Consider the following 25920-nt stretch of genomic DNA (forward strand, 5'->3'; position numbering starts at 1 on the left):
TACAGGACAGGAAACATGCACAGAGACTTTGCAGCCAGTCACTTTCTCAAAAATCAACATTTGCACTGTAACACAATCGCATTACAAGCAACCATTTGCGACAGACCACAATCACTGGAGCCTGACACGGTCATAAACAGCACTATGTGTGTAAAGTTCTCTTGACTACAAAAATGTGTACAAAACTTAAATTCGGTAACACATGAAATTTACTTCGAAAAAAAAGCAAGCCATGGCTGCTGGTTTATTAAGGTTCTTGAGTACAGCCAATGAGAAGGTGCCCTGTAATCTGTAGGGCACAGTCAAGACAAAACTCATAAAGCCTAAAAAAAAAACACACACACATACACACATACTGCGGCTGCACACACTGCGAGATTCTCAACAGATCGTGGGGCTCCTGCTGTAAGTGAGTCAACAGAGGCCAACCACAAGTCAGGAAGGACGCGCAAACAGAAGCCGCACTGACTAGGGGGCCCAAGCCTCAGAAGAGCAAGTCTGAACTGGTGGCGGACAAAGACCAGGCTGTGGCAGGGGCAGGCTCTTCAGGTTCTGGGGCTTCAGCGGTCTCGGGAGCAGGCAGAGGTCGACTCGGTCGGCATAGACCCAACTGGAAGGCCTCACCACTACTCAATGCACTAGGCGTGTAGCTTCCCAAGGAGCCTCCTGTAAGAACATGTGTTCACACAAGCATTGATTTTCACACTTCAATGTAATCACCAAATGCTTTACTCTGCACGGTAGAGGATACAGGTGAGAAGTATCCAGAAATGCATATAGCACCAAGTATGACGTGTGTTATTTCAGCATTCTACACATTAACCTTAACGGGTGAACAATGTTAGCCCTTTTCTTAAAACCGACAAACCAATAATATTCTCTTTCTTAGGAATGAGAAGCACAATTCAATTTTCATTTCAGTGGATCAACTGAATATATAGTAATTTAGCTTGGTTCCATGATTAGCTCATAACTACTTACACCATAAGCATGTACGCGCATGCAAAACCAAAACGAAATGTACATGTTCTGTGAAAGGTGGTAGTTCCTTCCCAATTTTAATGCACATGGCACCAGTGTACAGCAGTGAAAGCGACTTAAAAAGTCATTCTGCATACAAAAGAACATGGCCAGGAAGTTTTAGAACTGCCTTTCATTACATTCTTTTGCAGAGCAGTCAGGGGTGTTTTCCGGAATATGGGCTTCTCCTCGGATCAGGAGGATTGCTAGAGCTCCAGGAGTTTCCAAGGCACACCGGGAAAGTTGGCCGACAGAAAATATCCTCATCACAATCCAAATCACCCGCTTCTGAGCGAGAATGTATGACGTTGCATATGCCATCACTGCCCTTTATGACCCAACAAGCAACACTGAATTCTTACCCCAAGCTCAAAAGCGGCACCAAAAAGCAAGTCGATGACATCACATGGACATGGCTTTTTTCTCTTACTGGCAGTTGGAGCAAATCTCACGGCTGAGCGGACCCACGTAAGCCCTACACTAATACTTTCATCACCATGACTGTTAGCATTGTTAGTATGTTAATGATGACTTTAAAATGCGGTCTGAGTGCTTCTGGGCAACTAACACTTACATAAAAGAGGCAGTACTTTATCAGTTTCACTTTTTTTTTTTCCAACGTGGGTGCTCCTTCACAGTAGGAGAGGAGAGTGCTTGTGGTTTGGATTGTGGCGTCAACATTACTTCATAGCTACTCAATGAAAATAGGAAATTAACAGATTTTGAAGAATATGATCGTCATTTTCTGGGTGATGGTAGCACATACACTGAAGACAACTTCAATTCAGCAGACCTTAGTACAGACAGCGATGGTGCGTCAAACTACCCTGGAACATCATCAGGTGTTGCCGCAAGATTCACCCTCTTCCTGAGCTCTTTTATCGCTGCCGCGCATTGATATAAACATATCCAGTGCGTAGTAAAGGTAACACGTCTTATCTTCCAGGTGTCAACTTTGTTCAGGCAGGAGCATTTGGTACAGACTGCAGAAAAGAACAGAGATCTCTTCAAATGAACTGCACTAAAGCGTATTAGGGCCAGTTGGTACATGATCAACGAAGCAAAAGAAAAACCTTAGGACAGTCTCCTTTACTGTCCCGTGTTACGCACCATTTTTTTCACTTCTTTTCTCTCCAAAAAGACGACGCAGATTGGACCTTGACCTAGCGCTTCAGAGCTCTGTGCGCAGGCTTTGTATTGTTTTTCACAGTAGAAGTCATCAGAGAGACATGCCAGCACACAAATAAGTATGCATGAATGCATATTTTCAAAAGCCAATGCACAGTGAACCAACCTTCATTTCACCCAGATAAGAAACAGCTTTGCACGGTGGTATGATAGGCACTAGTGCTCATATTTTTGTATGTATGTAAAAAACCATTGTACTTGCAGAGCTTATACTTGCAGTATTGTTCTATAAGGGCTTCATGCTAAAAACATATATTTTCATTTTTTTAGTGTTTACTATGAGCAGAGTAGCAGTGATGTTCCTAAAAATTTTGTTCCATTTTTTATTGTTAATTTCTTATAATGTTTAAAATACACCTGTTGTTTTAAATTAATACCATTGAAAAGACAATTTCTTCTATCATTTTATATCCAACACTTTAGCATGAATCAATTTATGTGGCCATAAAAAATGTACATATTTTCAGGATCACCCAAAAACAACAGATTTTTCTACAGTAATGAAAATGTTAATGAAACCACTTAAATGCAAGTATGCAGGCAAAAAATTTTCTACAACTCTTGTCCCTCACACCGTTGTCAAGCAACAGAGTGCTGAACAAGGTGGTCATGATGCATTCTTGGCTCGAGCTATACTTGAAGTGACGCGATTGACCGAAGCCACTTTGGCACCGCTTCTGGAGCAGCTGAAACCTCACTTTGGAGCAGCACAACCACCTTTTGAAGCAGTTACTAAGTGTACATCTAGTTACTAAGTGCACATCTTTTAATGCAAATATTCATCTAAGTTAGCTAGAGCAGTTGTACCACATGTTAAACAAAATCGACTTGCATGTCGATACCAGCACGCAGACTTAAAATACCTCCGAAAATTGCGGTCAGCCCCAAGTTTCCTTGGTGCTGTGACCTTAGGCCACGCAACATTTCGGAATCCACTTTATGTCTGTAAATTAATATAAGTTTCTCTGTTGACTTAGTAAGCTCAAGCTGTATTAACTTTTCATGAATTCTGTTTAATACCCAAGATCATTTGGATAATGTTCATCTTTTCAGAACAACCTTGATGTGTGTGCCTATCATAAATGCTTTGTTTAATAACAAGAGAGTTTGTAGTATTTCTAGCATTCTTTTTGTCTGCATATTATTCTGTTCGCACCTATCTGCTGAATTCTGGTACCCTCTGCTTGTACGTACACATTATTTGCACCCCGTCATGGTGATGCTGGCTGCGGTACCAATAAATAAAATAAAGTGCCAGTGTGGTGCTTTATTGTTGACGTTCCGGAGCTTGGGTAGTTATTAAAATTGAAGCCTGAATATTTGGAGACTTGTGCTCAAATTTAATTTGCGCTCCATGAAATTCGCAGTAATGAGAGACTTCGTATTTAAAGGGACACTTAAGTCAAATAATTTACATCAGAGTGAAAGCTCAATGTATGACAACATCTAAAACAACAATATTAACAACAGTGCCCTATTTACCAAGAAATTATAAATGCAAAAGAGCACAAGTGCTGCAGTAGGACATTTTGAAAATGATCCCGATGACATCAGAAGGACCACCTACAATTAATCACTAGTAATCGATCTAACTGCACTAGATAAAGAACCTTCCGTACAACAAGAGACTCAACAAAATGCTGCTTGTTCGTTTCTGCTTGATTCATGGAAAAAAGAACCGCGAGCTGTTTTTATGAGGAATGGCGAGAGTAATTTAAAAATTAAATTTTTGCGTGGTTACATCTAGCAGAGCGCAGTTGAAACAAACCTCTGCAACCTCGAAGCTAATGGTGGGAAATTGATCAATGGCCGTTGTTACTGCTGTGGCTTGTGCTGCTTTTGGGCTGCTGCTACTAGCGCAGTAAAGCCGGGCAACAATGTGCATGGCAATAGTGATGTGAACCGGTCCGGTCGGTCCGCTTTTTGAGGCGGGTAATTTGAGCTGCGCTAACCCGATGCGGACCACTAAAACGTGCTTTTATTTCAAAATAGGCCCTTGCTTGGCACAAAAGTAACACTACAAGGTTTGTAGGCCGCTATTTCAACAATCAAGGTCGACTTAACAGTTGCCTTTAGTGTCCCTTTAACTTCGACAAGCTCTAAAATACAAACTGTTGATGTGGTTGGGAGAAACAGAAGAGCGTGGTGCTGGGACACCCTGCTTTCTCGGCGAAAAACCGAAATCTACCCCAGTACGTGGAACTCTTCATAAATTTTAGCGATTTTATGGAACAAGGCTTGAAAGTTAGGCAGCCTGCATAAAAATTTGTATTAAGTGACTAGTATAATTTAAAAAAAAACAACCATAACGAAATTGTCTATTCAAGCACATACACACACTGCTCACTATAATTCACGAGATCAATCTAATAGCTTGGCCCACAACAGTAAGGATAATAACAATTGTTGGGGTTTAACATTCCAAAACCATCATATGATTATGAGAGATGCCTTAGTGGACAGCTATAAGAACTTCGACTGCCCGGGGTTCCTCAATTTGCACCGAAATGCAAGTATTTTTGCCTCCATCGAAAGTGCAGCCAGTGCACTACAGTTAGGACCTACTTTATTGAACTTAATAATGTAACCTTGCGGTAGGGTCTAGTGGAAATAGAAGACATCACTCAGTATGGGCCAGGGTGAATTGTTTGGCAGGATTGCACCTAGCAACTAATTTAACCACACAGCACTTGCCAGTATGCTCCAATAACCACATTAAATTATAGTGGTAATTAGACATACTATGCAAGTCCTTTCAAGTATTCCTTTTCTTCGTAAGACTGCAGGGACGAATTGATTGATTGGTATGTGGGGTTTAACGTCCCAAAACCACAATATGATTATGAGAGACGCCGTAGTGGAGGCCTCCGGAAATTTTGACCACCTAGGGTTCTTTAACGAGCACCCAAATCTGAGCACACAGGCCTACAACAATTCCGCCTCCATCGGATATGCAGCCGCCGCAGCCGGGATTCGATCCCGCGACCTGCGGTCAGCAGCTGAGTACCTCGCCACTAGACCACTGCGGCGGGGCGACTGCAAGGACGAAGTCTTGGTGCATGCTAATTGCAATTTATGACTTGTAAAATCATAGCACCATGTAGCAGATTTCATCTCTTGCCGCAGTTTGGCATAGTTGGTGCTGCTATCATATCACTGTGTTTGGCGCTCATGGCACCCAAATGCATAACCTTGGAGATTGTTTGAGATTACTGAGAAAAAATCATTGCTGGGTGAGAGTTCGTGTACCACCTAAGCATTGCTCCAAGAACCTAATAGAAATGAAGATTTAGCATTTCAATAAATATGATAATCCACAATAATTATTTTTTTTATATGAACAGTCAAGCATAATAATGTCCCAGTGGAGTTGCAAGCTGTGCCTTACACTTACCTGAATACCTTGATTAATAAAGTGCTGTTTTAGCTAATATTGACAATTTAGGCATTCCAAAGCATTAATCTATCTAGGTAGCCCAATCGTTACCTGCCTGTGGCATCCTTTGAACAGGTGGGTATTGCACAGGTTTCAGAAGAAAATGTTATAAAAGTCCTTTTAAGTTCAGAGCATTTCAGTAGTTAAGTGCAGTGATTCAGAGCTCCTCAGAAGCCTCAGAGCCATAAAAGCAAATTTCAAGACATTACACAAAGCTCTTGCATCAGCAAAAAACCATCCAAAAGCATGGTTGTGTGATCCAATGGTGTTACATCCCAGAAAATAGGGTGTACAGTTACAATCTAGTAGCGATGTAATAAAACATGCTCAGAAGTTGCCTAAGAAGATGTCAGATAAAAAAAAGCTGGGAGAAAGCTTATCAATACACTGCATTCCTGGCAGCTATTGCCATCCTGGCCGACACCAGGGGCCTTTGCTTGAGTGGATGCCTAGAAGTTTTATTTTAGGAATGAGCATTGCACACTAACTTCTATGAAGGACTTCTACAGTGAAGGTATCCAAATCAGAATGAAAAACAGAGCTGTTATTCACATTTAAGAATGTATTACCCCGAACAACCAAAGTGTATTTCACAGATCAGAATTAACTTTAACTACCTAGGGCAATTTAGCTAGCACAAGTCTTTAAGGGAACAGGGCAAGCCCTATACCCGCAATGTATTTTGGCCGAATTTTATGTTCCTTTTTCTCGATAACCATATAAACTACAGTAATTATTTTACTGTTATTGTGATCATGAGCCACTCCTCTTCTTACTGAAGCAGATTGATCACTTGAAACTGAAATGCTCATTTTTTGTAAATTTTTGACCTCAGGCACCTAACTATTACTCGATAATAGCAATTAGATGTGTTACAGAGCAGCACTTGCTCACACAACGATTCTGCTTTCGTATATTCCCCATAACATTATCTAAATACTGGCCGAAAAATATTTCTAGATATTGTGGTTGCTGAGAAAAGGGAACATCAGTATAAAAAATTTGAGATGGCCACATTTAAAGTTTAATATCTGCATTATTTCAAAAGTACGAGATACCAGCAAATCAACGGACTTGTTCAATAAGCACCAGCCAGATACTCGTCACCAATATAACTTTTTCTCTTTGTGTTGAAACGTCTTGCCTGGGGAGCCTCAATTGTCACCTGCTATGCAAGCGTGTCAGCACAGTACTGTAGACACAGTTCAAAGGTGCGTAGGCCCTGCACTGTGCAATGCCCTGGCAAAATTCCAAAATAGTTCAGCCCATTCATATGGGCTATATTGCCATCATTAAAAGTGAGCACAACATCAAGAGTGCATATTTTCAGGGTTTGTTGCCCGAAGAAAACATTTTTTTGGAGCACGCTACCACATGACAATTCAACAATTCGTTATGGTTTTGAGTTTTCCCATGAGGGCATTTAGCAAGTAATTCTGGATGAGCTAGTTCCAGATAATTTGGCTTAACAGCCTTAATAACAGATTCTGGAAGGTGTTCTTCATAAAAGAGTTGTTTACCATTCAACTGGGCTTTGTTGAATTTACACCAAGTTTCGGGGTCCTTCAGCCAAAGACCATGGGATGGATTAGTATCCTTTGATGCCATGTGAAAATATGCAGCCCGTACAGCTTTTTGTATGTCCTCCAAGCTGGCTCTTTTCTTTTAATAGTTAAACAATATTAGTTTTGGTGCTTACCAATGATGGCACTACTAAGACGTCTCCAGCTAGATATAGATTTTCAGACAGAAGCCTTGATGCCTCTGCTTTCTTTCGTTTTCACAGTTCCGGGCAAATTCTTCTGAATGTGCTAAATGCACTCAAGCTTGCAAACTGTAACCTCTCCATATGGTTTTGATGTTCTAAGTGCAAGGAGTACCTTGCTTCTTAAGAAGGGGGATGTGGCAGGCCACCACACAAGATTTGAAATATGCCATTTTTAGAGGGGAAAAAAAAACAGACAAACAACCGATTATGATTCAGAAAAGGCCACAGATTTCAAACAACACAAAAAGAAAAAAAATGTTTTCAACATTTTTGCTTACCCTGTGCTCTCTTAAAGGAGCATTGACATCAAATTTACTCATGCCAAGATTTTTGCATCAATGAGTAGCTATCGACCCCCTAGTAGCAATTCACGACCTAAAACGCATCTGAGTGACAAATGAGTATCTGTAATATTAATATATTCGCAATCGAATGAGGTTCAAAATGGGTGGAAAGACTGCCAAATCGTAGTGCTGGCAGTGGTACCTTGTGGCTACGTCGAGGCCACTGCACAGCTGATGCCGTTCTCACAAAAAATGGTGACGTCACACTGGCGTTTCGTCTGGTAGGAGCGCAAGTGCAGTCAGTCCAGCTGTGTCTATGAAAGCGTAGACATGCCTCTGTCGCCAACATCGTCGTCCTCGCCGTCGTCGCGGTCAACATTGGCTAGTTATGACGACAGCAACCTAGAATTGGGTCTCACCACGATTCGCGACGATCTTTGCTTGACAAGCTCCGCATTGAATTCAATGTATTTATCAGTCCCGGACGTACTGTCGGAGCTCAGGAACACTAACTACCCACCTCATGTCGCGGACGTTTGGAGAGTGAATTGCTGCTTTCAACTGCAGCAGGGCACACAGTAGGAATAGCCCCAGCCTCGAGAAGAGGCCTCATACAGCCAGTAAAACCCAACCGGTTCACCAACACAGGCTTTACCCTGTAGCGGCTTGGCGCAAAGTGAAGAGAGCAAATGAGGCTGTTCTTCACAGGCATCCAGTCCCTCTGTTCAACTGAGCGTACGCAGTCAACCCGAAGGCTGCCCTGAGGTTCGTGACTTGAAAAGGCATGAAACACCACACACTTCCCGCTTTTTCCGCGCCTTGATGTGCAGGTTCTCGCTATGCAGCAGTTCCCCGACATTCTGGCACGTATTGTCACTCTGAACCGTCGTACTCACATGCAGTGGAGCACAATGCAAATCAGTCGATGCGACACAATGAATCGCACGCACGCTTCAACACAGCAAGGAGAGCCACTAGTGAGAGTATGGCTGGGAGTCGGCTCCAAACGCACTCAGAGATCGTCGACGTCATCGTTACTAGCGGATCGTCACTCAGGATGGTATTTGTGGAATGTATCACACCAAACACGTAGCACTAGTGTCGATGTCGCAGGGCAGTCTATTTTTCTTTTTTTCTCCTTAGCTTTTCTACGCTGTTTGACATCAAAATAAAATAACTTTGACACGATGAACGCTATTCAAATTTGGCCAAGAAGACTTATGCATACCAAGTGATCGAATGATGGGCACATCTCGATCTTGAAATTTGATGTCAGTGCTCCTTTAAGTACAGACGAGTTTTTGCAGTATACACTTAGGCTTGCATTCACAAACCAACCTTAACTTAGCACTATCAGGAACCGTTTCATAAGGATTATATGGATCATATATATCATATGGATAAGAAATTCCTTATTTCGTTCATATTTGTCTAAGAGAAAGCAGTGTGTCGATTTCTTGCGGTGTGCCTCAACGAAGCATGTCAGGGCCAATGCTCTTCAATATCTACATACTAAATGATACTGTCCACATAAATGACGACTATGCATTTATACTGTACGCAGATGACACAAGTCTTTTTGTTTTGGGGAAAAATTCATCCGAAATCATTAATAAAGCCCACCGCGTACTTTCAGATGTGCTGCGATGGTCTACTGCTAATGGCCTGATAATAAACGCGAAAACAACAAAAGCTGTCTTTTCCATATCTATAGGTATGGAAATTAATCTTCGCCAATCATCAATGCTTGACAGAATACCTGTGAAAATAGCGGAGAAACATAAAGCTCTATGCATGACTATTTCAGTTCATATGACATGGTCACAAGATGTCAATTCATTGACCAAATCATTATCGCATGCTGCTAGTATTAAGTCACGATGTTGACATTTTCTTCCAGAAAAAGCAAAGATCCAGATATACCGCGCTCCGTTTTCCTTGCACAAAAGTTACTGCCTACTACTTGTCTGGGGCACCACAACCTTGAGCAACATAAAAAATTCATTCATTGCAAAAAAGAGCACTGCGGTGTATTTCAAATGTCCCACGCAGTATGTCAGCAGGTTCTTTGTTCCACTGCTATAAAATAATCAGTATCAAACATATGCACAACTTTTGACTAATTTATAACTACTTCATTGCAAAGAAATAATTTCAAACACTTACTAAAGATTTGTCAAACATAAGTATACAACAGACCGATTCACGGGCCTGAAGTGCAGACAGATGGCTTGTTCCTTGTTCTCGCACTAAATAGTTCCTACACTCCCTTAGATGCATATTAACCTCCCTACTTAACAAATGAAAGTAGTGACCCTAACTTTTTTTGTGTTTACAAAGAGAAATTCGCGAGTTTTTTGTCACCCTTGCATAGTGTTGTTTGTAGTGTTTTGATTACTTATAATACATCACGGGAATGAAATCATTCTGGTGGCGTATTTACACTTTGTATTGCGTTCATGAGTATTGTTCATGAGTGCAGATATTTCATTAGCTCTGTTTCATTTGCTGATCTATTTGTGCAATGTTGTTCTAATTTTTTTTTTTCATTTATCCTGATCTAAATGCACTGGATTTGTTAAAAGCTTGAATTCCCAAACTGCTGCCACGTACGTGGGCCCCCAGGCATTTTCAAGTGGTTATTTAACAGCTTTTTGCCTGAGGGACCCCTAACTTGTTTAAAAAAAAAAAAAAAAACGTGTTAGAAATAAAGATTGATTTGATTTGATAACAAAAAAAAATGTGTTAAATACTGGCCTTCTTTCGTGCCAAGGCATCCTTATGGTACAAATGGGAGTTCAAAATAGACTAGACAATGATGGCTTTGTCATAAGAGACGAGCATGTGAGAAGGCTATGAACTCTCACTGGCCTTAGTTTATTAACAAGACAATAATTGCCTGCTCTTCAATACCAATAAAATTAAAGTGGAAATGCATGCCGAAACCCACATTGTGGAAAAGCTGCTAATTTTAAACTTCATGCATCTCCTCCGGCCACATTAGATATGCCTTATCTTTAAGGCTTTTACCATTGCCATAGCAACTGGCAACTCATTGAGATGCGCTACAAAAGGCCCATAGTAACATATTCACAAACACAGCAACAGGGGTCCGAGTCAACTCTGTTTAAGCATAAATTTTTAGTTTGCATATACACAAACACAGAAGCGGTTCAGACCCCCTCAAAATAAAGTCCTGGCTATTAAATCAGCCCACCTTAGCCCTCCATTAAGTGCACCTTATCGATGATCAGATGTATTCGAACTGTCTGGAGTCTATCTTTGCTCATAATGGTTGATCACAATGTTATTCTGCAAGACATTGCTTATAAATGTATCTAATGTGTCGTCTCAATGAATGCACAATGCTTGCTTAAGTGTCACTAAATTTGCCTTTCTGCAGTATTAACAAAATAACTGAAACTAAACTAAAACAATGCAAGAAGTAAGGAGACATCTCCTTATTTCTTGCATTATTTTCATTTTGTTTTATGGCTTTAACTTGTGCACTATCCAGGGTTTGTACCGGTTTCCAAAGCGAAAATTCAAAGCTATTGAAGGACTTTCCAGGACCTTTTACAGGTTTTTCAAGGGCTAAAATTGGCACACAATGTTGAAATTTTTTTTACTCTAAAATTTTCTAAATTGACTCATTTTTATTGCACTTATACAGCAGATGTATATTGCAACTATAAAAAACATGTCTAGTCTGCACTTTAGCATCACTGCTAGCACAATAGGGTCTCTCACTTCATTTGCTGGTGATTTGACACAGTGAAACTATTCCCCATGTAGTTTTGGAAAACGAAACAATATCAATTCACACCAAATTACTGTTTCGGAAATTGGGAGTTTGTCAGGTCGATGCCGATCCATACCTGCCAAGTTCAAGGATTCTGAATCTGTGAAATTTCCGCCACAGAAAGGGGAGCGAAGGGTGTGGCGCTGATTTATTTGCCCACCTTCTTTTTTGCACCAAACGAAAAACTTCGTGAAAGTAAAGCAGGGGGGAGGGGGTCAGTAAACATCGGCGCCGCGCGGTCTCATACTGGCACGGAGTGAATGAACACCCGTGGGTAGGGTTTCCCAACTACAGCAAAAGGTGCGAGTCCCATAGGGGGGGGTGAACATACTTGTATCTCTCAAAATTTCCCGTCATCGAAACCACTAGCAAAATCTATTTGTCAAAAGAACACATGTGTCTCCCTGGGAAACAAATGAATGGATAGGACGACGAAGCCGGTTGCCGGGCAAGCGCGGGTCGAAGCTTCGCTTAAGACCAACTAAAATTTTAATGCCGAAGTATAGCCAAGGTACCCAGATCGACAGGAAGGCCAAATCACTTTTAGCGTTTTTTTTTACATCTTTAGGAAGTTTTAGAATAGGGAGTTCCAACACAGCGCACCGGTGCGGTCAATGCTTGCGGTGTGCTATTTCGGATTTCTTGCGGGCGGGCCGCAAGCGTGAATCGCAGCTCGCGTTACGACGTATGCGCAGTGGCAGCAACCGCAATGCAAGGGCTTGCGGTACGCTGTTCTATGCGTGTTCACACTTGGCCTCAAAGCGAGCGAAGGCGGCAAAACGCTCCGGAAACTGACTCGTTTCGCAGCCCAAGCGGCCGGAAAACCACGCCGTGCAGCCGGCGCACAAGAATTGGTCCAAGACCGATTTTCCCACCACACGCAAGTGGATCTGGTTTCCGCTCCATGGCTTTGGCTGTGCTAGATCAAACCACATGACCTAACCGCCGGCCGCAGATTCCACATGGCGGCAAAGGTCTCAGCGGTGGCTCGCATCGGCTCAAATTGAAAACTACCTGTGCAGCACGACGAAGCTACATGGCCTCAACGAGGACGCGCTCATTGAGAGCTTTGTTTGGATTACGATCGCCCAGAACTCTGGAATAATACTGCAGCAACAGCAAGTCCGCATCCCCAAAATGTCTCGCTTTTGTGTAAAGTTAGTTGAATTCGCCGCCGCCTGTGCATTCGCTCGTGTAGTTTCTGCTCGTGTATCTCCTGAAACATTGTTTGAACAGGTGGGAGCTCTTTCTTTTCAGTACTTTCTGTAAATAATCTGAATTCAGTACGAAATTTAGTGCTCAGAAAGCAGACAAAATCGAATTAATTTTCAAGGTTGCGACGGCATCAGGGGCAAAACAAATGTGAACATTCTCGATGCGCGCAGTCATGATGTTCTGGCCGCTCTGGCAATTTCATTTTGGCTTCACTTCTCAAGTGTGAATGAGCAACTCTCTTTTATTGCCTCTACCGCTGCGTCAGCCGCACGCCCACAGAGAGTAATCGCGTTGCCGCAACCGCGGTTTCACACGCCCCTTCAAAGCCATGCTTTGTTTGTTGTTGTTTTTTTTTGCTATACATGTCGGACTCTGCCCAGGAGGCACTGCGAAAAACGCCGCCACCAGTGCCCTCATCGCCTCGCTGGCCATAACTGGCTAGTGCAAAGAGCAATGGCTAGTGCATAGGCCTTTCTCTTTCGTTGGTGTTCGTGGTTTCCTGAAAATCAAGGACCTTGCAAGCTGCTCCCATCAAAATAACCTCGCTTCAGAAAAATAAGAAGCTCATCAAAGCAAGCTGTGGGTACAATGCGAAAGATGCTTCACTTATGTCGACGAGCTGCAACTCACAATTTAGGCACAAGCGAGCATCACATGTCACCGAGTTCAGGGCAAGCACTGATGATGATATGTGGGGTTTAACGTCCCAAAACCACCATATGATTATGAGAGACGCCGTAGTGGAGGGCTCCGGAAATTTTGACCACCTGGGGTTCTTTAACGTGCACCCGAATCTGAGCACACGGGCCTACAACACTTCCGCCTCCATTCAGGGCAAGCACTCCAACGTACGTTCTGTAACACCTTTATACGATAAATTTGGGCATCGACATCATGTTAAGCTGATGAAGTGGATACATGAGCAATGTATCGTATGATCAGTGGTGCAAAGCTCGCGTAATCCGGCGGGAATGGCCCCGGTGATTATCGCCCTTGCAGTTGCATCCTGCATGCATCTGTCACCTCTTGTGCATTGAACTCTTATTATATGCATCCTAAAATGTTCTGTTGACAGTTGCCTTCCATTTGTATAAGCTGCAAGTGGGAATTGATTGATTTGATTGATATGTGGGTTTTGATGTCCCCAAACCACCATATACTTATAAGCGACACCGTAGTAGAGGGCTCCGGAAATTTCGATCACCTGGGGTTCTTTAACGTGCACCCAAATCTGATCACACGGGCCTGCAACATTTCCACCTCCATCAGAAATGCAGCCGCTGCAGCCGGGATTTGAACCCGCAACCTGCGGGTCAGCAGCCGAGTACCTTAGCCACTAGACCACCGCGGCAGGGCCTTACAACATCCTAGACAAAGATTACATATGCATGCACAAATACATGCATGTCCACTTTTTCTGTGTACAACGAAAGGCAAAACTGAGGCCTCTGAAATAGCTTCAGCAATCGCAGAGACCAACGGCAAGAAAACCCCGATAGTGGTCACGAGCAATATTTTGTGATTTACCTGTATAACGTTTGTGTTCACATTTGCTAGTTAAAGCCAGCCAGAACTTGGAGCCTTCAAAGCCTACGTGTGTAATGGCGACCACTTTCGATTATCGGTGGTCACAGCATGTGCAATGTTTATCGCACGGGTCACCAGTCAACTGTTGTGTGGTGCACACCCCGGTCGAAGGCTCTGTTGAGCTTCAAAATCAAAATTATCACAGTTCTCTCTCAAGCCTACTCAAAACAATAGCGTGAGATCTACATCATCACACTTTTGACCGCCTGTGTAGAACGCGAGTAATTCGCTTACACAATGGCCCATATCTAGCACTCTCGGCATTCTGCTTCATGAAAGCTACGGGAATCGGTAAAACTAGTCTTTGACATCCGTGGCAGTTCACAATGCAAAAGTAGCGTTGACAAAGGTCTTTCATAGTTGAGCCCGAAGCTGTTGCGCCTGCTCTTGTTTTCGTAGTCATTCTCGCGAGTAAACTAGCAAGCACGCCATGGCGGTTAGGTGACGCATCCGGTAAGAGGAGAGAAATTCATAGCTCTTTTTCCGAATGTTCAATGTGCAAAGACACCCAATATTTAGCTTGATCGGTATTTCACCCGCACTAGTTGCACCTGCTTGCGTAGCAAACTGTGCAAGGGAGTCTGGCTTTGCACTACCCAGAACTGCATCAACAGGTGGGGCTACATGTCTGCAAAACTCCAGAGTCTGATGCCTATCTATGATTGCACCAGCCACAATTTTGTCCGCAGCATTTCTGGAAAGCAACGTCTCTTTGACTGGCCAACCCGATTCCTCAAATACCCGCACAAGTACCGCGATATAAACTTGCTTCTACTGTCCGCGCACTCATCAAAGTGCCTCCGATTCCACGCAATATGAATCCCTCCCGCCACGCCGGTCGTCGACGTGCCCGAGTTCAGGCTATGACACGCGTCTTTGGTGATGGTACATCAGACTTACAAGTACTTTACACTGATGCAGCACGCTACCCAGAGAAGTCAGCCATGTGTTTGGCCGTGACAGATGACACAGACGCCCTTGTGGCGTCTGCCACACTTCGCACTACAGACAGTGGTCTGGCAGAGGAGGGAGCTCTCGCTCTGGCAATTGTTTACGCTACGACACTGTCACATGACTCCCCTGTCACTATTGTAACAGATTCACAAGCTGCTTGCCGTGCTTTCGCTCAAGGACTTGTGGCTGCACATACACACAATATCCTCTCTTCTGTCTCACCGTCCGCATTACGTCCTGTGCGTATCGTCTGGATTCCTGGACACGCCTCTCTCCATGGTAATGAACGCGTTCATGCGGTTGCCCGAGAGCTGACCGGCCGGGCTCCATTGGAAGAGCTGTCCACATCCAGACGACGCATCGACAGAACCACTAAACTACAACGCTACGCTGCAGTACTATCGACAGAGCCGTTATACGTATCCTCCCCCTCATCCTTCACTTAACAGAGCAGATGCTGTCGCTTGGCGGCAACTACAGACCAATTCATTTCCTTGCCTTTATATGCTAAATCGCTTTCATCTGACTCTCTACCCCTCCTACTGCCCCTTCTGTGGATCCGTACCGACGGTGTACCACTCCACGTGGGAATGCTCTGCCCCACAGGGCGTGCCTCCCATTCCCAATCCCACCCCTTCCTCTTGGGAGTCTGCACTGCTCAGCTTACGCCGGCAGGAACAGCAGCAGCTGGTCCAGCGGGCTCGCAGGGTCGCGCAAGGCAATGGAGCCCTGGACTGAGGGCCCCACCCAAAGAAGGCTCAGTGTGCATTTGTTATTAATAAATGTTTATTCTCTCTCTCTCTCTCTTTGACTGGCAAAGCGCTGAACGCCCGTGCACTTTTGGAGTTCTGTCAGTTACGTCGTTGCCACACATGATCCTGTCAAGAGCGACTGCTGTTTCATCCACAGCGGTTGTAGCAAACGATAACTGCAGTTCTGACAGTGCATGCACTGGCACGCGTCCTTTCGAAACTTTGAGCACGCTGCTCTTGGTCTTTGTTCTATAGTTTCAGCACTAAAGAGTTCGGAAACTCTTAATTTTGACCCAATAGATATTTAGATGAATGCCTCCTAAATTCGTTTAAAATGAAATGCAATGGATTCGCAAAAACCTGGATTGGATTGGGCTGCATTTTTGTCAATGCGGTCAGATCACGCACAGAAACTTCAATTTCTCGGCGATTTTCCTGACAACCGTACAAATATAAGAACTGGTCGAAATTCTGGAGACTTGGCAGGTGTGCTGATCTACCACATAAAGGAGGCCGCAATGTCGATAGGAAGTGCTCAGGAAATTCAAGGATTTTCAAAAACAGGAAAAAATTCCAGGACTTTTAATGGCATTGAAAATACATTTTTCAAATTCAAGGGTTTTCAAGGACCTGTATGCACACTATCTTTTTTTCTAAGTTATTTTTCAACTCGCGTAGCGAGAACCCCATAAGCTTCTCCAATACTGTGATGACTGAGGAAATATGCAAAAAGCAATGGCATTATTTGGAAATAAACCTTCTGGCACAACTGTAATTTATTAGGAGTGTAAAAAAACATACAAGCTTCCACATTAAGTGAAAACCAAATCCACTCACCACAATTCCCGCCATTAACAGTGGGTGCATCCACATCGTAACCATTTCCTCGGGGACTCTGGCATTCCTCAGGAACATATTCAATAGTAACCAAGGCACTATCGTTGAACTGTGTCTTCAGCTGCAATAAATAGAAATGCGAAAATGTGGCGCATTGATCACACTATACCACAGAGGCCACAAAACTAAGTGTGAAGCTCCACAAAGACTTTTGAAGATGTATTAAAATAGTAATGCCTTAGCATATACACAAAAAACACATGTACATTTATGGAAAGGGTAAATGAAATGTAGTTTAAATGCTCGTGCCAGCTTCAGAGTTGTCACTATAGGTGTGTGCAGGGTTTTGCATGAGGGCACCAAGATAACCAGACTTCCTGCTTATGCATGTAATTTTTAGAATTGCTCATGAAAGTTGATGCAATCTAGCCAGTTGAACTAAAGGATTGAAAAGAGATTCATTGCAAACGGAAAAGCTTATGCAGCTAAAAATCCCAATTAAACTGGCAAAGATATGCTCCAATTAAAACTTCAATACAGTTACTGATGACTACTGATGGTATATTTGCTAAACAGAAATGATGAGTCAATATTTGAAAGTATTAGTCCCCCACCAATCTGGAATATGGGTTGTCCTGACAGTGTTAACCTAGGACACTAAACAGTTTTCAAAAAATGCTTAGGTTAACAGGAACACAAATAAATTGCCCCACATTTTGGAGGAAACATCAACTTTCTAATCTGCCAACAGGGCATTTTTTTTCACTCGCACATGATTGGACCAAAGTAAATAGAAAATCGCAAAATACAAGTCCTGGTGAGCTTATTGGTGCAGACATTTTTACCCTTGAAGTGTTCCAGCGAGTGCTCTGAAGTATTTAATAGCACTGTACAATGTGTGAAAGACAAACTGTACAGAGTTGGTTAGTTAAACAGTTCAGTACTGTAAGCTGGGTTTACATATGTTAATAGGTTTTCATTTCTTCAAATAAGAACTAAACTAGACTAAAATTGAGTGCTAAAAACGAAACCTAATTGAACTCTTATTTTTAAATTTTTTTCCAGTAATTCTATAATGCAAAATTATTACAGCCTCTCTATCAGAGATTGAAAAGTAATCTATGTAGATTTACACTGGTATTATTAAAACCACATTGTGATTAACAAGGTCACCTGTACTGCTCGTGCTTCAGAGCTATATGCTCACCCACTTCACCTCAGTATTATATACAGCAGTTATATCTGATGAAATTTTAAATTTGCATACCTCCCGAATTGCCTATATGTTGCCTCTCAGCTTTCGACTTACATTCGGATTCGAAAGCTGAGAGCTGAAAGTAGCTTTCATTATAAAGTAGCTTTCATTCTTTTTAAGTAGATTGGAATGATGTAGAATGGAACCCGATGTACACAAGTAGCCTTTCTACTAAAGATTGTCTCACAAGAAGCTTACGATGGTCCAAATACATGGCCGATATGATCACATGAATATACGGGGGCTTGCCATCTCCTGTTGGCAAGGGCACTACTAAATGCAAATGTGCTCAAGACAAGGAAGCTCAAATATTGACAAAGCTTCATAAAAGCTGAACCTTTTTCCCTGAAAAAGGAATGCATGGTATGTATCGCCATGCACAGCAGCCATGCTACACCCATACTTTTTATTTATGAAGATAAAATTTCAACTCACCCAGAACTCATGTTCTTGAATCTAGCACATGAGTATACATTTCAATAGGAACCATTCAATGTTGTCAACAAAACTGCAAATTCTCAGCAAAAAGCATACTTAATGGAGTGTGAAATCATGCAATCCAATGCTGTTTCGACTTTTTCATATAAATTGTACTTATTTGAAAATGTACACCTAGCTCAATTTAAATCAAGGTATAGGCACTGTCTAATCAGCAAAATATTACTCAAGATTTCCCTCTCAAATTTTTAACAACCACGCATACAGCAAATAAGCAGTGAGCAAGTGTTGAGGATGAAACTGATTGGCAGAGAATAAAACACCAAATGTGAGCACCGAATCAGAATCCTGCATAGTTATTGAACATACATTCAAAATAGTACATAAAAGTTTTTGCATTTTGTCCCTGTAGAGATGTTGCCACGATGACGAGAACTGCATCCACACCCTCATGCTGAGCAATACCAATGCTACTGAGCCACCACACCAGTTACACCATATGGTCTCAATATTATTGGGTAATGATTATTTTAGGTTATCATTAAAGTTTAACTTAGAATACTGGGACAATGCAATGTTGATTGACAGCAAACTTTTGAAAACCCATGGCACGGGTTTTTACACTTAGAAACATGGGAAGTAAGCATCCAAATCTACAAACACTTGATAGATATGCGGGGTTAACATCCCAAAACCACCGTATGATTATGAGCGACGCCGTAGTGGAGGGCTCCGGAAATTTCAACCATCTGGGGTTCTTTCACATGGACCCAAATCTGAGCACACAGGCCTACAACATTTCCGCCTCCATCGGAAATGCAGCCACTGCAGCCGGGATTCGATTCAGAGACCTGCGGGTCAGCAGCCGAGTACCCTAGCCACTAGACCACCGTGGCGGGGCAAATCTATAAACACTGCTTTCACACATACAAACATGGGAACTGTAAGCATTCAAATCTATAAACACTGCCCCTTGTCCAGTGCAAATGACAACTAGAGGCCCTACATTGACAGAAAAAATGAAGCATGCAATGCATTTTCTTAGCTCCTCGTCATATGCTCTTAAAGCAAAGACTGAGAAAGGAGAAGAATGTCGTACAATTAGGCTTTATACTGTATGCTGTGTCGAGCACAGAATATAGTATAGTGCATAATTGTTAATAAAGCATGTACTGCGAGTCAGAAACAGCCCAGACAAGCCATATTTTACTCGCAGCACTGGATGTTATTCAATAAAATAAATGCTCCAAAGACATGGCTCGTGATTCGGAATGGCCAAGCACACACTATTTTTGCTGCACCTCAACTGCTAGAGTGAATTATGCAAGTGGGTAGGCACAAGGGCTGTCACCACACTAGCAAATGTCCCTGAAAGGTTTCAGTCAACATAAATTGACAGGCATGAAAGCATAACTTATGAAACATGCATAAAAGTCCTGTGTACAAATCGAGGAACAAAAGCTATAAAACTGTAATGAACAGCTGGTGTGCACACAGCTCAGAGATTTTAGGCAAACACTGCACAAGTCAATGCAGACGTGGTCAAATAACCCATTAAGCAACTACTGCTTTGACAGCTGCATCATGAAATGAGCAACTGCTGCATCTATAGTTAGTGGCTGACTAAAAAACAAGCACACACAAACATACTTTAGGAATTCTCAGTGATGCGATTCTATGAAAGTAGCTTCGATGTGAGACATGATGGCCAAACATTCACAACCAGCAAGTGTATTATTCGAGAAGTCCTATAGGGAGTTTCATAGTACACACAGGGCAATGAGTAGACACTATCTGATGTCACTAAAAAAATGCATATAAAGTTAGCTACATATTGAGACAGTCTCTGCAGCTACATCCCTGCTAGTTAATGTGATTTTTCTGCGAACTTACAGATGAACTAGATACAGTGCAAATGACGAGTCAAGAGAACATGCTGATGAGTATTAAAAATATCTTACTAAGTTGCTATATTGCATTACAAGTACATCACTGAAATCAATAGTGAGAATACAGCTCCAGAGGAGACTACATGCTAAGCCAAACAAACAATTAAAATATATGTAAAATACAAACGAAATTGCCATGCATATGTCAAAACTAACAATAGATATTACGGAGGAAAAGTTTTGCAACCACGTGGTATAACCTTTACTGCGTCAAGTCAAATGTCAGTCGGTTTCGTTTCCCATACAGCCAACTTATCAAAAATGTACAGCAGCTGTACTTAGTACATTGAGTATCTCCTGAAATTGGTGAATCACTTAAAATAAGGCATTTTGAAATTGTGGCACTGAGTGAGCACGGCGAGACGTGACATAATTTTTGCAGTGCACATGACATAAAGCTTCAACCATAGGCGTATCAGCCAAGGGGGGGGGGGGGGGGGGGAAGGAACGCAAGTTTCCCCACTGAGAAAAGTTACGGGGCTGAGCCCCCCCATTTTCGACAGTGGTCACTGTCTGCTGTACACTGGGGAAAACAACTTCTAAGGCAAAATTTTCCTACATCACTGTAATCACTCAATTATATATTTATGAGAAAAAAATATTATAAGGGAATGTTATGATATAGTGATAATTTTCGAACATTTCAGCAGTGACAATATTCCTAAAAGGCTCTGTGCGACGCTTTCAGCCCTGTGCAGTAGCGCTGCAGAGGAGGTTAGCGCTGAATAGGGCCCTATATATTACATCATTTGTTTATGTTTTTATTCTGTTGCGACTGGTCAATGCAGTTATAGATGGGAACGAACAAACTTTTATGGACCGGTTAAGGCATCTGCTGCTTCAGGAAAATCATTTTCTTTTGTCAAAAAGGATTACCACACCACTGCTCTGTTGAAGCTGCTGTGAGCACATGATTGTGACTAATCTTTTTAAATATTTTAGTTTTGCCATACAGGAAGCACTAAAAAAGCTTTCCGTTTTAATCTCCGATAAATCTAATCAACCTTGCTTATGGCAACTAGGAGCGATGGGGGCAGCTTGCAAAGTGGTGACGAATAATGCAGTAGACTTGAGCTCGGTGGGAAGCTAAAATAAGTAGATAGAAATGCTCAAAATACCTTTGGTTTCTCAAGGAGTGCGTCACATTTAAAAACTGAATTCTTTGTGGGCTGTTTCTAGTCATTAAAAATTTCATTCACTGATAAAATATTCACTGTGGAGGAGGCTGCCATCAACATAATTGTATTCATGCGAAAAGTTGTGAGGTAATGCATAAAAAGCATTGCATGTAACATTATTACATGCATCACAAACATATACGTATTGTCCGTGCATGCTGCTTAACTCTTTTGTTACCGTGCGAAAATGGTTGTTTTTCATATGCCTCGGGAAGATCGCTTTTGCCAGTTTAAAAGTACTCAAGCATGCATTGCATCATACCACACTTTGCACAATGAAATGCTCTTCCCCAAAAATATATGTTGTAGAGCAACAAAAATATTTTATAATGAATAAAAACGTAAAAAGTGTGGAATTTCTGGTTGCCAGCTGGTAAACAGTGAAATAAAAAGCCCTATATATATGCAAACAAATTCAAAACAAAATTCAGAATATACATTTTGTAGATAAATGCACCTGGAACAGAGTTAAAAAATTAATGAATGTTGTACAAAATGTTTCTCTTCACATAGACAAATAAATTAGAACCGAGGTGCTGCTTCGTTGCTCATGCCATACGGTGAAGCATTGCATGATTTTTCATGAGGCACATGTGTACTCGTACACTTCCTTAGTGAATTTTTGTTTTCTTGTGATAAGTCTCCAGGTGTTCCAATATAGATAAAGAACCATGATTTGAATAATGCCTCTATAAATTACACGTCCAATGAACTTCGCTAATTCACCTAGCATCACCTCTTTCCATGAGCCACCTCACTCAGCATAGGTTGGTGTTCCAATATATGCATCCAAGCATATTTATTTGCATTTTTGTGCATATTATATTAAAAAAAGGACAATATTGCCCGCAGTTCTAAATTGTTTCTCGCTGCTCTATAGTCAGTGTCAAGATGTGCTCCGGAGGCCTTCTTGCCGTTAGAAGAAGCTCTGCAGCCAGCGCCAGCACACTGCGCCCCAGCGAAGTATGGAGCACGCACTTAACCAGAGTAGCTATAAGATTGTGCACAAGGCTCAGCAGCTACACACTTGCAGTCGAATAGACAACTTGAGGCCGTAAACAAAAACCCATGAAAGGATGTGGATGTCTCGGGCTGGCACAAAGCATCGTCTCCACAAAATTTGAAGCTGAGGTGCTGTCATCCTCGAACTCTAAGCTCATACTCAATTCACGTGGGGTTGCAAGACAGTTTCGAGCAATGCATGTTTTTTGCAGCGCTGGTGCGCACCCATGCGTGCGTGACAACAATGTCATAGGAGTGACTAGTGACACTAGATGCGGCCTTGCATCTGATATAACAGTGCAAGCAAAACCAAAGCTGCTGGAAACTATCAGAGAAGGCCACCTTGACACTATATGCGCGGTGGACCTTCATAAATACTTTTTGTAGAACAAATTTTCCCTCCAGCTCCTGGGAACAGCTTTTTACTGAATATCTGGCAAAAATTTTGGGCAATTATTACTGCTCAATTTGGTCAAATTGCAAAGCTGACACTTTAATTCAATATTTGGCTTGCAAAGGTTCTTTTCATTACACAACTTCGATGTTTCTGTAACAATCACGAAGGGTACGCCTTTGTTTAGAAAGTGCTGGGTGCGCGATAAACAAATGTAACATGCGAAAATCGGTGATCGATTTGAATAGGCGTCGTAACGAAAGAGTTAAAACCGACTGTTCTATTTTACGCTATCAAAGTGCTGTATGTATGAAATATGAAAAATCGCATGATAGTGCGTCAAAAAAGTTGTCTCCCATACATATATATATATATATATATATATATATATATATATATATATATATATATATATATATATATATACTGACGAGTGTGGTAAGTTAGCCCTGCCCCCCCCCCCCTCCCACTAGCATAGTTGGTACACCACTGGCTTCAACTAATTTCTTATGTGGTATACATTGGCAAAACCATGCCAAGTATTGAGGCCATTTTCCATTTGATAGTGATGAGCAAGTTAAGTTTATCGTCCCAAAAGCATCATGTGATTATGATAGGCGCTGTAGTGGAAGGCTCCAGAAATTTGGACTATCTGGTGTTCTTAAACTTGCTTGCAAATCTGAGTGCACGGGCCTCGGAGCATCAAGTTAATTTCCATCACGATTGAATTGAATATGTCGAGAATAAAAACTGCGACCATTAAAGAAACACGGGCGGTGCTTTGCACACAGGCGAGAACACACAAAAGCGGTCAGACGGCTCTTGGGTCTGACACCCGTGGTGCAAGCACCGCGCGAGTCGTGTACCAAGTAAAAAAAAAAAGGGGGGGGGGCCGTGGCCGGGAGGGGTCAGCGGCCTACCTTCTTGTTCCTGGTGGTGAGCAGGGCGCCGCCGCCAATCACGACGTTCTCTCCAACGAACACGATGCCGGACGGGAATGGAAGCGGCTCATCAGACGAGTCCAGCTCGTCAGAGTCCAGCGGACTGCCGCAGGGTGCCCGGGTCACTGCCACGTGCGGCTTTACATCCTTGCCCCGGAAGTCAAACACCACACTGGTAGCCGCCGGTGAAGTCTGCCGGAGCTGCGGCCACAGGGGCGTAGTGTCTCGGCGTTCGGGACGAGCAACAGCGACTGGGGCGACCGGGGCAACTGGGGCTTTCAGCGGCGGCTCGTCTTCCTTCACCGGGGGCGTCTCGTCCTGCTTCCGCAAAGGCTTGATGTTGGCTACGGGCCTAGCAGGTCGCGGTCTGGCCAGAGGCTGGTTGTTCTCCTTGTCGGCACGCAGGGGGGCGCGAGCACGCAACACTGGTGGCCGCCGCCGCAGCGGCCGGCGGTTGTCAGCCGAGGCCTCAAAAATGCGTTTGCAAGTACGGACAATATCTGGCCGGGGCAACTCACTCGCTGTGGTCGAACTCCGCTCCACGATTACAACGTCCTCGTTGATGAGTGGATCTAACAAGGTTTCCATACTACGGGCCCGCTGAAATGCTGGCTTGGGTGCCGACGTAGGCCGGACGCTCGATTTCGGTTCCAACAGGTTTTCCACGCTGGCGTAAGCTCGCAGCGGCTGCTGCAGGCCACTGGGCTCGCGTAAGCTCAAGCTGAGGAACTTGCATCGCAGCCTGTCGACGAAGCCTGGACCGTACTGCCACTCGTGGTCTTCTGAACTTTCCAGTTCGGCCTGGCCGCCTTTGTCTTCGCCCATGCTCGGGGGGCCACCTCCGCGGGGCGACTGCGGGCAAACCAGTCCGGCCGGAACGCGCGCCGCGTCGCCAAGGTGAACAGCCTTGTGAACGGTCCGGTCGCCACCAGAGCCGGCCGCGAGCGCCGCCCAGCTGGGGAATGCCTTGTGCATGGTGCGCTTCTTGCGCAGTAGCTCCCGCTTCCAGTCCGGCATGGCCGCTTCCTGGCACCCGTACATTTCCGACTGCGCTTCCGTCCGGCCCCTTGCAAGGAGAAGCAGCGAACCCCCGCTCATGGCTTCCGCCCGGCGGGTCGCGAGCTCCCCTGTTCACTCGCCGAGAGTCCGCCGCTGCACGAGCAGGCACGAGCTTGTTGACTGTTGTCAGCCGTCCCCGAAAAAAAGCGGCTGAAGCCACCTGTCGGAATGAGTGCGCGACCGACCGCTACTCGCGCGCGCTGCGTGGCGCTACGCGCTACTATCGCTACTACTGGGCGGTCCGAGCGCGAAAGAAGCGAAAGCGACTGCTCTGCGCTGGCCGCATTATAAATTGCCTGCGGCGGTCTTCGGTTGTCCCGAAGCTGCTAACGGGAGTCGCGCTGTAACACCGATATTTAGCGGAAGTGTGACTGCTACGAATGAGACTGCTATATTTGCTCGGGGCCGCAAAGTAATATCCTTTCACTGGCAGTGGTAAACATGTCGCAGTACAGGAAACTGGTGGGTCTCGATGAGTTCATCGCTAGCTAGCTCTTTCTTGCAATGGTGTTTACCCACTACGGGGTAAGAAGCCGGAAATTTAACAGAGATTTAGAAAATCGTATTTTGTAGGTCAGCTTTGAAATTAAATAATAAGGAAAGGGGCTACTCTAAGGAGGTTGAGGTTTTGTGCTTACGTGCGCTTTAAAAACAACTAAGCGGGAACTCTCTGCCAGCAGGATCAAAACGCTCGTACTAAAATATTTTTATGGAGAAAAGCCCCACAAGGAGCAATAAAATTTTGTGTTCCTTAGAAATCTTCATATCCTTTTTTTTTTCATATTTTAATACATGTGTCCTAAGCTGTGCTTGAGCGTAGGAGATCGGAAGTGTTTAATCAAATGTTAAAATAAGACTATT

The 25920-nt window shown here is 43.4% G+C and overlaps 1 protein-coding gene across 1 annotated transcript; it reads right to left on the reverse strand.

Annotated features, from left to right (window-relative positions):
* Positions 1–129: 129 nt before the first annotated feature.
* LOC119177241 (uncharacterized) lies at positions 130–25213 on the reverse strand. Its single transcript, XM_037428672.2, has 3 exons — positions 23980–25213; positions 16844–16964; positions 130–666 (listed from the first exon to the last, which is right to left on the reverse strand). Exons 1-3 carry the CDS (start codon positions 25096–25098, stop codon positions 485–487), a joined length of 1422 nt encoding a protein of 473 aa, XP_037284569.1. The 5' UTR covers positions 25099–25213; the 3' UTR covers positions 130–484.
* Positions 25214–25920: the final 707 nt, after the last annotated feature.

The sequence above is a fragment of the Rhipicephalus microplus genome, chromosome X, assembly GCF_043290135.1.
Source record: "Rhipicephalus microplus isolate Deutch F79 chromosome X, USDA_Rmic, whole genome shotgun sequence".
NCBI classification, from domain to species: domain Eukaryota; kingdom Metazoa; phylum Arthropoda; class Arachnida; order Ixodida; family Ixodidae; genus Rhipicephalus; species Rhipicephalus microplus.

Excerpts from the sequence above, each read along its gene's own strand:
- LOC119177241 (XM_037428672.2), bottom strand. The coding sequence starts at position 25,098 with ATGAGCGGGGGTTCGCTGCTTCTCCTTGCAAGGGGCCGGACGGAAGCG. Across the intron at positions 16,965-23,979 it reads TCACCACCAGGAACAAGAAG|CTGAAGACACAGTTCAACGA; the intron begins GTAGGCCGCTGA and ends TATTTATTGCAG. Across the intron at positions 667-16,843 it reads TGTTAATGGCGGGAATTGTG|GAGGCTCCTTGGGAAGCTAC; the intron begins GTGAGTGGATTT and ends ATGTTCTTACAG.